This window comes from Lissotriton helveticus, chromosome 9 (genome assembly GCF_964261635.1).
Source record: "Lissotriton helveticus chromosome 9, aLisHel1.1, whole genome shotgun sequence".
NCBI lineage: Eukaryota > Metazoa > Chordata > Amphibia > Caudata > Salamandridae > Lissotriton > Lissotriton helveticus.
This window is the reverse complement of record NC_136070.1, coordinates 951,674,788-951,687,709: the sequence shown is the minus strand read 5'-3', so window position 1 is coordinate 951,687,709 and position 12,922 is coordinate 951,674,788. Positions and strand designations below refer to the sequence as shown.

Sequence of the window (12,922 nt, the reverse complement as noted above, 5' to 3'; positions counted from 1 at the left end):
ACTTACACCCGAAATGTACCGCCAGAGGTTCCGCAACTGCACCCGGATCCCAGGTACGACGTGGTTGGAATACGTGAACTATTTCAGCCGAGCCTTCGAGGGGTGGATCAAGGGTAACAACGTAACCACTTACGAACAACTCTTCAATCTCATTGTATGGGAGCACCTCTCCAACAACTGCTTTGTCGAACTCAGGCAGCACCTCCTCGACAGTAAATTGACTGAACCCCGGCAGCTCGCCACCGAGGCTGACCGGTGGGAGAGCACCCGAGTGGCCCGGAGTGGGCCGAATGAGCAGAACAGAACCAACCAAGGTCACCATCGTCCCCGAGGAGGAGGAGGAGGCCCGGGCCGGGGCAGAGACGCCGCCCCGGCCGCACCCACTAACGCCACCCCGGCTCCAGCAGGCCGGGGAAACCCCCCGATGCGCCCGGGGTTCCGAGCTAACGTGACGTGTCATCGATGCCAGCGAGTCGGTCACTATGCCAGTGACCCGACCTGCCCGAAGAACCAGGCCCCCGGGCCCCGCCAGATGGCGGCCGCCGCCCTGGGAGAAGAACAAGTCTCCGAAGACACGGAGACCTATGAGTCGGAGCAGTTCGAGTGGGAACCCGCCGCCATGACCCTGGCATGCCTAGGAGGAAGAGACATGGTCCCGCGGACTCCCCTGCCCGCCAACACTCGGAAGTACAGCCAATGGGTGAGCATCAATGGGCGCAAGGCCGAGGCCCTGCGTGACACCGGGGCCAGTGTGACGGCCGTCCGCTGTCACCTGGTGACCCCAGAACAAATCCTACCAAACGTACTTTGCCCCGTCCGATCGGCAGATAACTCGGAGAGCCTGTGTCGGATGGCCTGCGTCCCCTTCGAATGGGGAGGAGTGTCCGGCATGCTGAAAGTAACTGTCCGTGACGATGCCCCCGTAGACTGCCTCCTGGGGAACGATCTTGAGAGCTCCCCGTGGGCCGCTGTGGAAAGAAGAGAGCATCTGGGGATGTTGGGTCTCCCGGACTGGGCGTGCGTAACCACCCGGTCCATGGCCACCCGCACCATCCCTAGACAAGAAGAACCAGAATGGGCAGCACCTCCGCCCTCGATCACTCCAGAAGAAGACTTCCTCCAGACCGACCACCCGGACCCCACCCCAGAGGGGTCCACACAGCCCCCCGAGCTTCCCGACCTGGCTCAGTGGCGTCAAGAAGGGGGGCCCACCCAGGAACAATTCCGGCAGGAGCAAAAGACCTGCCCCTCCCTCGAGGGATTGCGACAGCAAGCGCTCGCCCAGAGCCAAGGAGACACCACCGGGGCCCACTGGGTTTATTGGGACAATGATCTCTTGTACAGCGAACAGAAAATCGCAGAACTGGGGGCCGGGCGAGTGCTGGTGGTGCCCCTCCACTTCAGAGACTTCCTGTTGAACCTAGCCCATGATGTCCCCCTGGCCGGGCACCTGGGCCAAGACAAGACCTACCACCGCCTGGTGACTCACTTTTTTTGGCCCAAAATGAGAAATGACGTATCCAACCATTGCCGGTCCTGCCCGACCTGCCAGGCCAGTGGGAAGAGCGGCCGCAAACTCAAGGCACCCCTACAACCATTCCCCGTGGTGACCACCCCGTTCGAAAGGGTGGGAATAGACATTGTGGGGCCCCTGGACCCCCGAACAGCACAGGGACATCGCTTCATCCTGGTCCTGGTGGATCACGCTACCCGCTATCCTGAGGCGGTCCCCCTTCGTACGATAACAGCCCCAGTAGTGGGTCGAGCCTTGATGGGGATCTTCTCTCGAGTGGGCTTCCCCCGGGAAGTCGTCAGCGACAGGGGTACGAACTTTATCTCAAAATACATGAAGTCCCTCTGGCAACAGTGTGGGGTCACCTACCGATTCACGACCCCCTATCACCCTCAAGGGAACGGACTGGTTGAGCGGTTCAACCGCACGCTCAAAGGGATGATTGGGGGGTTGGAAGAGCCCCTCCGTCGCCAGTGGGATGTGCTACTACCGTGCCTTCTCTTTGCCTACCGAGAAGTCCCCCAGAAGTCCCTCGGCTTCAGCCCTTTCAAACTCTTGTATGGACACCCGGTGCGAGGCCCGCTCAGCCTAGTCAAAGAAGGCTGGGAAATGCCCCCTCTAAAGAACCCTCCAGATGTTTTCAAGTACCTCCTAACCCTCCGCAACCAGACCAGAAGGTTCAGAGAGATGGCAAAAGCAAACCTGGAGGCCAGTCAGGAGGACATGAAAAGGTGGTACGATCAAAATGCATCCTCCATCGAATTTGAACCCGGCCAACAAGTGTGGGTAATGTCTCCCACCGAACCATGCGCTCTGCAAGACAAATGGACGGGGCCCTTCAAAGTAATCGAGCGCAAGAGCCCTGTCACCTATCTCATCGATATGGAATCTTCCCGAAACCCTCTCCGGGTCCTCCACGCTAATAGACTGAAACCCCACTTTGTACGCTCCGAACTCAGTCTCCTGATGGCAACCGACAATGGAACCGAGGAGGACTCCGAACCCCTTCCTGACCTCCTACGGTCACGGGAGAAGGACGGCTCCGTGGACGGGGTCCGACTCTCGGAGGCCCTCACCCTGGAACAGCGCCAAGGCTGCCGAGTCCTCCTGCTCCAGTTCTCCACCCTGTTCTCCCTCACCCCAGGGGTCACCCCCTGGTGCTTACACGACGTGGACACTGGAGACAGTCCCCCTATCCGCCATCGGGCCTACCGCGTACCAGATCGGGTACGGGCCTGCATCCAAGAGGAGGTGGCCAAGATGCTCACACTCGGGATCATCGAGCCCTCAGACAGCCCCTGGGCCAGCCCAGTGGTACTGGTCCCCAAAGCAGCCGCCCCCGGCGCCACGCCGGAGCTCCGGTTCTGCGTCGACTACCGGGGCTTGAATGCGGTCACCAGAACAGACGCACACCCCATCCCCCGAGCAGATGAACTAATCGACCGCATGGGAGCTGCCCGCTACCTCAGCATCTTCGACCGGACAGCGGGCTACTGGCAGATCGGTCTCACACCCCGGGCCCAAGAACGATCGGCATTCTCTACCCCTGATGGCCACTATCACTTCAAGGTCATGCCATTCGGCATGAAGAATGCGCCAGCAACATTTCAGCGGCTAGTAAACCAGGTCCTGGCAGGACTCGAAGGATTCAGCGCCGCCTACCTGGACGATATCGCTGTGTACAGCCACCACTGGTCCGACCACCTCCACCACCTCCGAGAGGTGCTACAGGCCCTCCAACGAGCTGGCCTCACGATCAAGGCCAGCAAATGCCAAATTGGCCAGGGGTCCGTGACCTATCTCGGGCACCAGGTGGGAAGCGGTCTGGTGGCCCCTCTGCAACTCAAGATCGCTGCCATCCAGTCGTGGCAGTCCCCCATCACCCAGACCGAGGTCCGCGCCTTCTTGGGACTCACAGGCTACTACCGACGGTTCGTGAGGGACTATGGCAGCATCGTAGGGCCCCTCACGGAACTCACCTCCAAAAACCAACCAAAGACGGTCAACTGGACCCCTGACTGTCAAGCGGCCTTCGAGAAGCTGAAGGCCGCCATGTGCTCCGCCCCGGTGCTCCAGGCCCCCGACTACAGCCGGGAATTTATCGTCCAAACAGATGCCTCCGACCATGGCGTTGGGGCAGTCCTTTCCCAGCTGAACCCCGAAGGACTTGACCAGCCAGTGGCTTTCATCAGCAGACGGCTCCTGGCCCGAGAACGACGCTGGAGCACCATCGAGAGGGAGGCCTTCGCCGTGGTGTGGGCCCTCAAAAAGCTCCGGCCTTATCTCTTCGGCACCCACTTCCGGGTCCAGACCGATCATCGGCCCCTGCAATGGCTCATGCAGATGCGGGGGGAAAACCCGAAACTACTACGTTGGTCCATCTCCCTGCAGGGGATGGACTTCACTGTGGAACATCGACCCGGCCAAGACCACGCCAACGCGGATGGCCTGTCCCGCTTTTTCCGCCTCGACGAGGAAAGTCCCCAAGAAGATGGGTGACTCTCCCCGCCTTCAGCTGGGGGGGACGCATGTTGGACAGGCCACATGAAGGGCTCGCTCCCTCCCCGCAGGACAGGGCCCGGGCCACCGTCAGCACCATTGCCCGGCCCAGCCGCCATCTTGGACACGGCACCACGCGGCCGTGCGGCCTCAGCCCGACCCCAGCCCTGGGCCTGGCCAGGCCCCGACATCCCGGCACCACCCTCCACCCAGGAGGTGAACGGCCCACTTGGCAGGTCAATGGGAGTACGAAGTGTCGATGGCTCTCCCCCGCCAGGTGCCGAGCACCCCCAGCCTCCTCGGGCGCTGGCTCCACCCCCCTGCTGGGTGTCTGGACTCCCTCATCCCAGACCTCCCGACCTCCAAGAGCGAGGGTCCGGACATCAAAGGGCGCCAGACCTATAACTGAGGCAGCCCCAGGACAGGAAGGCAGTTGTATCCTGGAGTCGAGAGACACCGCGACGAACTCATCCTTGACGGACTGTTGGCGCTGCCACAGCCCTGCCTTGGGAACTATTGTCCTGCCTGCTGGCGCTGCCGCGGCCCTCTGCAACTTTCATCCTCGTGGGACCTGCTGGCGCTGCCGCGGCCCTCTGCAACCTTCATTCTCGTGGGACCTGCTGGCGCTGCCGCGGCCCTCTGCAACCTGCATTCTCGTGGGACCTGCTGGCGCTGCCGCGGCCCGTTGTAACCTTCATCCTCGTGGGACCTGCTGGCGCTGCCGCGGCCCGTTGCAACCTGCATTCTCGTGGGACCTGCTGGCGCTGCCGCGGCCCGTTGTAACCTTCATCCTCGTTGGGACCTGCTGGCGCTGCCGCGGCCCGTGCCACCTACGACCTCTTCGGGACCTGCCGGCGCTGCCGCGGTCTGACCCCTCCGAACACCGAGCTCGAGGATTGTGAGCTATCACCGTTACACACCCGTACCCGTGGGTACCAAGACTGTCCCGCTACCCCCTTCCCTTACTAGAGACTAGAGTTGAGAGGATCATCGTGTCCTGATCGCCCTGTATCGTACCACTCTACTACCCGAAGTGCCTATAAAAGGTGTTACCCTAAGCTTTGTGTGGTGTCCATCTGTGGGGGGGAAGTTACCTGTCTGTGCGATCACTGTGCTCGGCCGACCCTCCCGGTCCCCGTCTAACAAGTGTTATATGCACAAGTGCGCGAAAAATCTGAGGGGCAGAAGGTTCTCTCAGGAGTGTTCTAGAGGGTGAGGAGCTCTGATTGGTTCAGAGAAAAGTTTTGGCCTTTTTTACATAACAAAGGCTATGGGTTGCAAAAGGGAAATGGGCCTAGGCCTCTTTTCAGTTTGCTATACTACTAAGCACTGCTTTTTTATATACCGGAGACTCCCGTCTCGACGACGGGGAATGATTCAGGCATGTGAATCTATGAAAGATTCCAATACTGGAGAACTAAAGTTACAGGTAAGTAACTTGTTTTCTTCTATGACAATCGGGAGACATAAGCAGACAAAAGAAATTGCAAGTAATAATACAGTAAACAGTGGATACATTTATACCATAGAGCTAAGAAGATGAACATGTACCGTTCAGATAAAACAGTAGCACTTGCATACTCCTAAAATGCGTGCCCTACGTAATTTGCCTAAATGTGCCTAGCGATGTAAGTGTGTGTGTGTGTGTGTGTGTGTGTATGTGTATGTGTGTATATATATATATATATATATATATATATATATATATATATAGCCGCAGGGACGGTCGAAACGCGTCATGGCTAGCTGTTTACTTGGGAAATAAACTGTATGCTGCAACAAAGTTGGTTCGTGCCTCGTATTTCACCTGACGGGTGGAGCGCTGCTGCGAGGTATTGCAGATATATATATTTATAGTGTGTGTGTGTGTGTTGCTAGGTTACCCCTAGGTAAAACCAGTTCCCACCCACCTGATGGTAGAAAATGGAGGACTCTATCTGTGCCCCAAGGATGGCACTCCGCAAGGGATGTCAGACCTGTGCGTGTTGAAGATTCAACATACAGGACCCCGTGTCAGCTTGGAAGGAATTCTCCTGCGATTTGTAGGGGGGGAATAAGGGTCTTATATACTAGAGTGGTCACTCCAGGGTTTCTTCTAGAATAGATATGTTTTGAAAACAATCATAAATGTTTTTCCAAACAAATGCGATCATGCACAGCTGACTTTTGGCCGAGGATGAAAAAAAAGTAGTGACCCTTAGACAGGATATTTATGCAGTGCCTGAAGACTTGTTTATGTACGTCAGGTACAGGGATTATGATAGAATACTAAGAGCCTGGTGTCGAAGAGTCAGGAGCAAGCTACTAGGTAAAAAGTCACCTATTCAGAGCATTTATTTCATGTGGATGGGACAATGTATGTAAAAGGGGGACATACATGACAGGACAGGACCTAAATGACATGACCATAACCAACAGTGTTGCTAACATAGTGCAGGGCTTGTGAATCATATTCTAAAGATTGAAATTGGGTATGAATTACCACTACGTCTCTGAAAAAAGTTGCAGACTGTTAGTAAACTAGAAATCACTAACTTCACATCAACCAGAGAGTTGAGTTGGGTTGTATAGAGCTACCACAACTTGGACTTTCACGTCCAGGCATTAGTGCACTGAATTAAGTTCAGTCATCCTTGGGCGGGAAAGTCAGACATTGTAGAACTAAGGTTATAGATTTAGCTTACTCAGTAGAAGCCTACAAGAGCAAAGCAATTAAAAGATTGCAAGTAAAAGTGATCACGAAAACAACCAATCGTATGATGTGGGTGGGTTGTAAGCCCAGTGATGAACAGTAAACAATACTTCTGGTTGCACAGAGCATATGCTGTGTAGGCGAGACCTAAAAATGGTAAATGTCCTTGAGTAGCGCAGGCATAGCTGACTGCCCCTGTCCAATTCAGAATTTGTGGCATATCTTCGATTGCTATCAATTGACATATCTCAGCAAATGTGACAGAGTGGAAAATGTATTGACCAATGTGGTAGCGAAATACCTCCATATAATATAATAGCTGCTTGAAGCTGCTGACTCGTACAGGGAGACTTATCCAGGTATATTTTACCATTAAAACTTTATTCTTAAATGTGCATATGGCGAGTCGATAAGTGGGTAAAAAACTCATTTGAATACATGAATCTCGGATGCACTAACAACAACATATGTAAAGTTCAAGGCTGTGTACTCCACTTTGCACAAATTATGCAACTAATGCAGGACGTTATAGAGCCGTATGTTCGTACCTTTCCATCTGTGCATATAGGCAAAGATTGAAAATACAGCTTTAAGTCTGCAAAACATTGAAAATGTATATAAGAGATTTTAACATGCTACTTTTGTGCTCTGATTAGTTGCTTTTTGAAATAACGCTTCTTTTATAGGAAGGGAAAACATTCCAGTAACCAGAAATAATATCTCCTTTTTGCTTTTAAATACTGCCCCCTCCCTCAACCAGTCAACAAACGACAAGCTGTTAACCTTAAAACTCCTCCATAAAAAGACTGCTTGCGCAACACTGTTTTTAATGGCCACTGTGGTAATTCAATATGATTTTATATACAAGTTTCTTGTTTTTCACCCAAAATAGTCGAAGAATCTTTTTGGGGTAACTCAGTGTTTGCTGTTGTTATCTTTTATAGTGGTTGAACTTAAAGACACGGAGAGCAGTGAGGAGGAAGAAGTGCAAATCAAGCGGCGAAAGAAGACATCAGTGAATGAACTTGGAAACCTGGGGAGTAGCAAATCCAGTGTTCCTGTTAAATGTAAAGGGAAACAATGGCCTCGTATTAGACATAAATGTATTGAGAGCAGCGATGATGAGGAATTTCAAATAAAACGCAGGATTAAGGCACCTCCAGTGAAGGGATACCTACACATTTTTGAAAAGGCCAATGAAGAGTTTGAGGTAAAAACTGTTAACTGAATGTTCAAGCACTTGCATGTGATTGTATTGTCCAGTTCTATCCATTCCTGGGATTGCTTTGATCCTACTTATTTGTCTCTATTCTAGAATCTGTTTTAATGTCACTTTTTTACATCAATATTGATTTTTTTTCAGTGTGCTTTGAACACATCCGTTGTGGTTAATAAATTCAGTAGTTAAATACTTAATACAATAGTTAGGGTGGCTAAAGGGTTTGTCACTCTACAGTGGTTCTAAACTTTTAGGTTATTTCACATACCTTTTAAAAAAAAACTTTATTATGTTTTATTAAACTTTGAAATGAGCTCACAATTTTTGCATAAAGTAGTCAATGCATGGTACAAACACAGAACAGCATTATTAATCTTGCACATACATAGTGACATCACACACGGTCCAATCAGGGTGAAGATAATATTGCATAGCATGTTGCGAAATAACCGTCTCACACCTTCCACTGTCTAGCCTTGACAGGGAGCATAGGGAGTTCTGCGCCAGACATGTCCAGTGCCCCACACGGCGCGCCTCCAGCTCAGCTGTGTACAAAGTTCGCACTCCAGGCAGTCAATGTTACACACTGCCATGCTGTACTCAAGTGGCATCCTCCTGGGTATCTTGCGGCGATGGTTCCTGGTCACCTTCACAGTGCTCCCTAAGGTAGGACAGCGGTGGCCCCCAAATATCTTTGGGGCGGGACATAACCGGCAACAGTTCTGCATAAGTTGTTAATTGGTCTTTACTGTATATAAAATCAGCATGTGAAGGGCAGACATCTTTAGTGGGTATGCAGGACCTCCAACAGGACCGTCTCCTGCGGGAAACAGTGTATTGGCCCGTAGTTCATGTTTGAGTCTGATATAGAAGAATATCTCCGGTGGGGGTGACATTCTCCCCCACCAAGAGCTCCGTTTGATTTTCTTTAAAAAAAAAAAAAAAAAAATTATTTGTCAAAAGCATGTAGAGAGCGGAGCTCTGTGACCCAGAGACTTCGGTAAAATCAATATACGTTATTGTGACTTTGACACTTCTCATATGCACAAAAGAATATTAAAAGGAATTGCAGTTAAATCAAAACAGAGAGGAAAAACATACAACACCCCCAACCCCCATCGCACTGTCGACCATGCAAGAGCAATATGTACAGTCAAAGCCACAATCCAACGCTCACTATCCAACCCTCACTACGGGTCACTTCCAAGAAGCTTCTATCCCACCAAGTGTCCACAAAGGACACCTCCGCGAAGATGGGGGTAATTAGAGCCGGTCTGTGCACTGGGCTGGAGCATGTTCTAATTCCAGGCCCCGATAGTCCGCCCAACGTTTCCACATTTTGTAGTGCTTACGAGGAAACGCCCTCGCAACAAAAAGGGATGCCCATACAAAAGTCTAGGCCATTTTTCCAAACAGAAACTTAGGGCGCCACTTTCGCCTTCCAGGCCCTAGCAATTTCCTGTTTGGCCACCGCCGTGTTCACATATAGTTTTTCGTTGTTGGGGATCTAGTAGGGCCCCATGCACACAGGATAATGAAGAATGGTGCTCCCGGGCGGACAGAGCCTCCCTAATGTTGTGGCTATCTTGTCTGCCTGCTCTCTAGCGTCCCCCTATTTCACATAGCTTTGAATTAAATTCATAGCTTACTGACAAACCTTTACAATTATTTTTGGTGTGTGATCTTTAATGTTTTGTGGTCAGCAGTTTATTTGTACAATGGCTAATTGAATCCTATTTTATAATTTTACACTGCACCCTTGTATTGCTCCGCCTTTCAGATAATACAGAATCTCCCACAAGGTGGCTCAAACACGGCGGAGCAAAACATAAAACACACCAATACCTAGAAAAGGGTTTTACTTTACAATATGCAAAGACTCGTTTTAGATTAAGGCTTGGAGTTTTATTTATGCAATGCTCTCTAACAGAAAGGCTTCCCAGATGTCAAATTAATAACATTCAAATGTATATAGAGATATATATTTATATGCAAGCAATAACAATGCAACTGTTAAATGCATGAATAATACTAATGAATAAACAAGCAGCCAATTGTACTGGATGTCCTGCAAGAAATAATCAGAAATATAAATACACCAAATGCATCAAATAATTACTTTGGTTGTGCACTCTGACTCACTCCACATCACAAAGAAAACATCTCAAATGGCAATAATCAAACCGTAACACTTCACCTGGTGTAAACACGGCATCTTAGCCCACTCCGGACCGGGGGATTTAACAGCCGGGGATAAGAGCCTCAGCAACAAAAGTTCCGCTGTACCGAAGTAGACGCGTCTGTCCCCATTCGGTTTCCAAAATCCCAGTTTCTAATTCCATAACCCTCAGCTTTATAATCTCAAAACACATACTAGAAGGTTTGAGAGTCTTCACCCCTGCCCTAAGGAAACTTACTGGAACTGACCATCATCCAGGCAAGCATTGCACGGCAGGAAGGAGTTCCCACGTTCCGTCTACAGTCTCACATGTTCCAGCCTTTATCTTGACGAAGCTTACGAAAGCCTTCCAGGGTACATTAAACAATCTCTCACAAAACAATCCTTGAACGTGATTAACCCAAACAACTTGCAAGCCTTTCTGTGCGCGCAGAAAAGCTCAAGCAAGGCACAGTCAGAATTCAGGATGACATGAGGCCATGTCAAAGCCAACAATAAGAACTTAATAATACATGTCTTTTTTATTTTTTATTTATTTTATTCAATTTACAGTATCAAAATGTCAATACATAAACACAGATAAATCAAAACATAATAACAATTCATATCATTCAACTATACCAAAATTATATTTCAACAATTCATATGATCAATCATCGCCCCCATACATAAATACATAGTTTGCGTTTTCTTGGCCCTTTGACTTAATACAAACTGAACTCCAGATTATATATATTAAGATGGTGCTTCCGACTGTAGCCATAAAGACGCTACACATAACCGTGCTACAGCTGTAGCAATAAAAAGCAAATACCTAAATTTATACATTGGCCTCCCTTGCTCCAGATCTTCACCAGTCCCCAGTAGCATCATAGAGGCCGAAATTTTAATGACATCAGTGACCTCCGTCAAAAACTTCTCAATGTGATCTATAAATGGCGCCAGTTTAGTACATACGTAGAAAATGTGGAGACTATCAGCATTATCTATACCACATCGAAAGCATTTCCCATCATTCCCACCCCCCCCCCCCCCCCCCATTTCATCATTTTAGCTGGGGTATGCTAGAGATTAAATATAGTTTTATACATCTGGGCTTTAAGGTTTACTGATAAAAAGATATCACTAGCAATAGCAATCGTCTTCGCTAACGACACAGTTGGTTCTCACAGTTTAAGTGCCCATTTAAGATTGTGCTTATCCAAATCATCCGTCCTAGAGGCTAAAAGAATTTTATAGATGACCTCTATCTTTACCTGGTGTCTAATAGTTTCTACAACTTTGAGGTGTCATCGGAATACATTGTTTACCCAAAAAATCGCGTATCTGTAAAAATTTAAAGAACGGATTCTTAGGTAGGAGATATTTGTCCGATAAATCTACAAAAGACTAATAAAGCCCCCCGTGTCGTAAAAATCCCCAATTTGTGTAATGCCCCTACATCTCCATCTAGCAACCAGGTAGTCCCAAAAAATCGGCGGCAAAATACCCGCAGCATTGGTAGGTGTATAATAGGTTAATCCCTGAATCTAAGTTTTTTCTGACTGTGCTCCAGGCCTTAAAGACTGCCCTCAAGATTTCAAAACACGTTTTTTTATAATAGCTCCGATCCAATTTCTTAAACAGACAATTCTTAACCTTTGTTCCTAATGCCATCTGGTAAATTGAGGGAGCCTCCGCAGATCTACTCACATCTTCTCCTGTCAATGTCTGAATATTAGATAGAAGGCACGCATAATAGAGTATGAAGTCAGGGACCGACAACCCACCCACCCCTACCTCTTGGAAGAGTCATAAATCGCAAAGCCCGCTGAGGTTTGCTTGTAGATGTTGAAGTTGACCACGGGATACTTCCAGAGGTACCAATCTAAAAAAATATAAAACCTTGGGGAGTATGTTCATTTTAATGACGTTGGCTCTACCAACCAAGGACAGGTGTAGGCAGTCCAATCTCGCTAATGATTGCTTCACTTTGTCAATGATATCTCCCCAATTAACATCAACCAGCTCTTTCAGACATTCCCGGATCTTGATTCCCAAATATGTGACCTCCTGGACTACTCTGGAATTGTTGACCATGATGTGGTTCGTACACAAGATCTGAGTTTTGGATGTATTCAGCTTATAACTGGAGACAGCCCCAAACTCATAAGCCAACCATTCAGTTTCCAATATAGCCATTGCAGGATCCGATGTTACAATAGCTACATCGTTGGCATAAGCATGGACACAAAAAAATTCTCCTGAGCGCTAAAAGGTTTGATCTGAGTGCTTCTCTCCAGCATATTTAAAAAGGGGTTAATGTATAGGGCAAACGGCAGGAGCGAGCAAGGACATCCCTGCCGTGTGCCTCTAGAAATCTTTATAAGGTCTGATACAAGACCCATTGAGCAGATCCAAACCCCATCAACTGCATGTCCACAAAAGTGTTTTTTCTCTGACATATATATATATACATGTCTGCATTTTATGTATATTCATACATGGGTTTCCACTCCATCAAAGAAGAAGAGTCGCGTACTCGGGGTAAGTAGGAATAGGGCTAATTTATTGTAGTTTAGGTCTCCGTCGACCCTGCATTAGCAGAGCATATAACAACAATTATCCAGTATTAGGGGTGTCTTTCATAGATTCACATGCCTGAATCATTCCCCGTCGTCGAGACGGGAGCCTCCGGTATATAGAAAAGTAATGTCCCTGTTAAGGAGCGGGTGAAATTCAAATCCTTATGCACTGCACACAAAATCCTGCATGGGAGGGGCCCCTCCATTTTGATTAATATGGCACGTCCATATAAGTCCACACGGGCTCTTCGCTCTG

The 12,922-nt window shown here is 49.2% G+C and overlaps 1 protein-coding gene across 1 annotated transcript in view; it reads left to right on the top strand.

The window, feature by feature from the left end:
- The window catches only part of LOC144782067 (uncharacterized), a 145,110-nt gene that overhangs the window by 88,682 nt on the left and 43,506 nt on the right, over positions 1-12,922 (top strand). Inside the window, exon 2 of the mRNA XM_078661211.1 lies at positions 7,649-7,914. Within this exon, the coding sequence (XP_078517337.1) occupies positions 7,649-7,914 (266 nt within the window). The remainder of the gene's footprint in view (positions 1-7,648; positions 7,915-12,922) is intronic.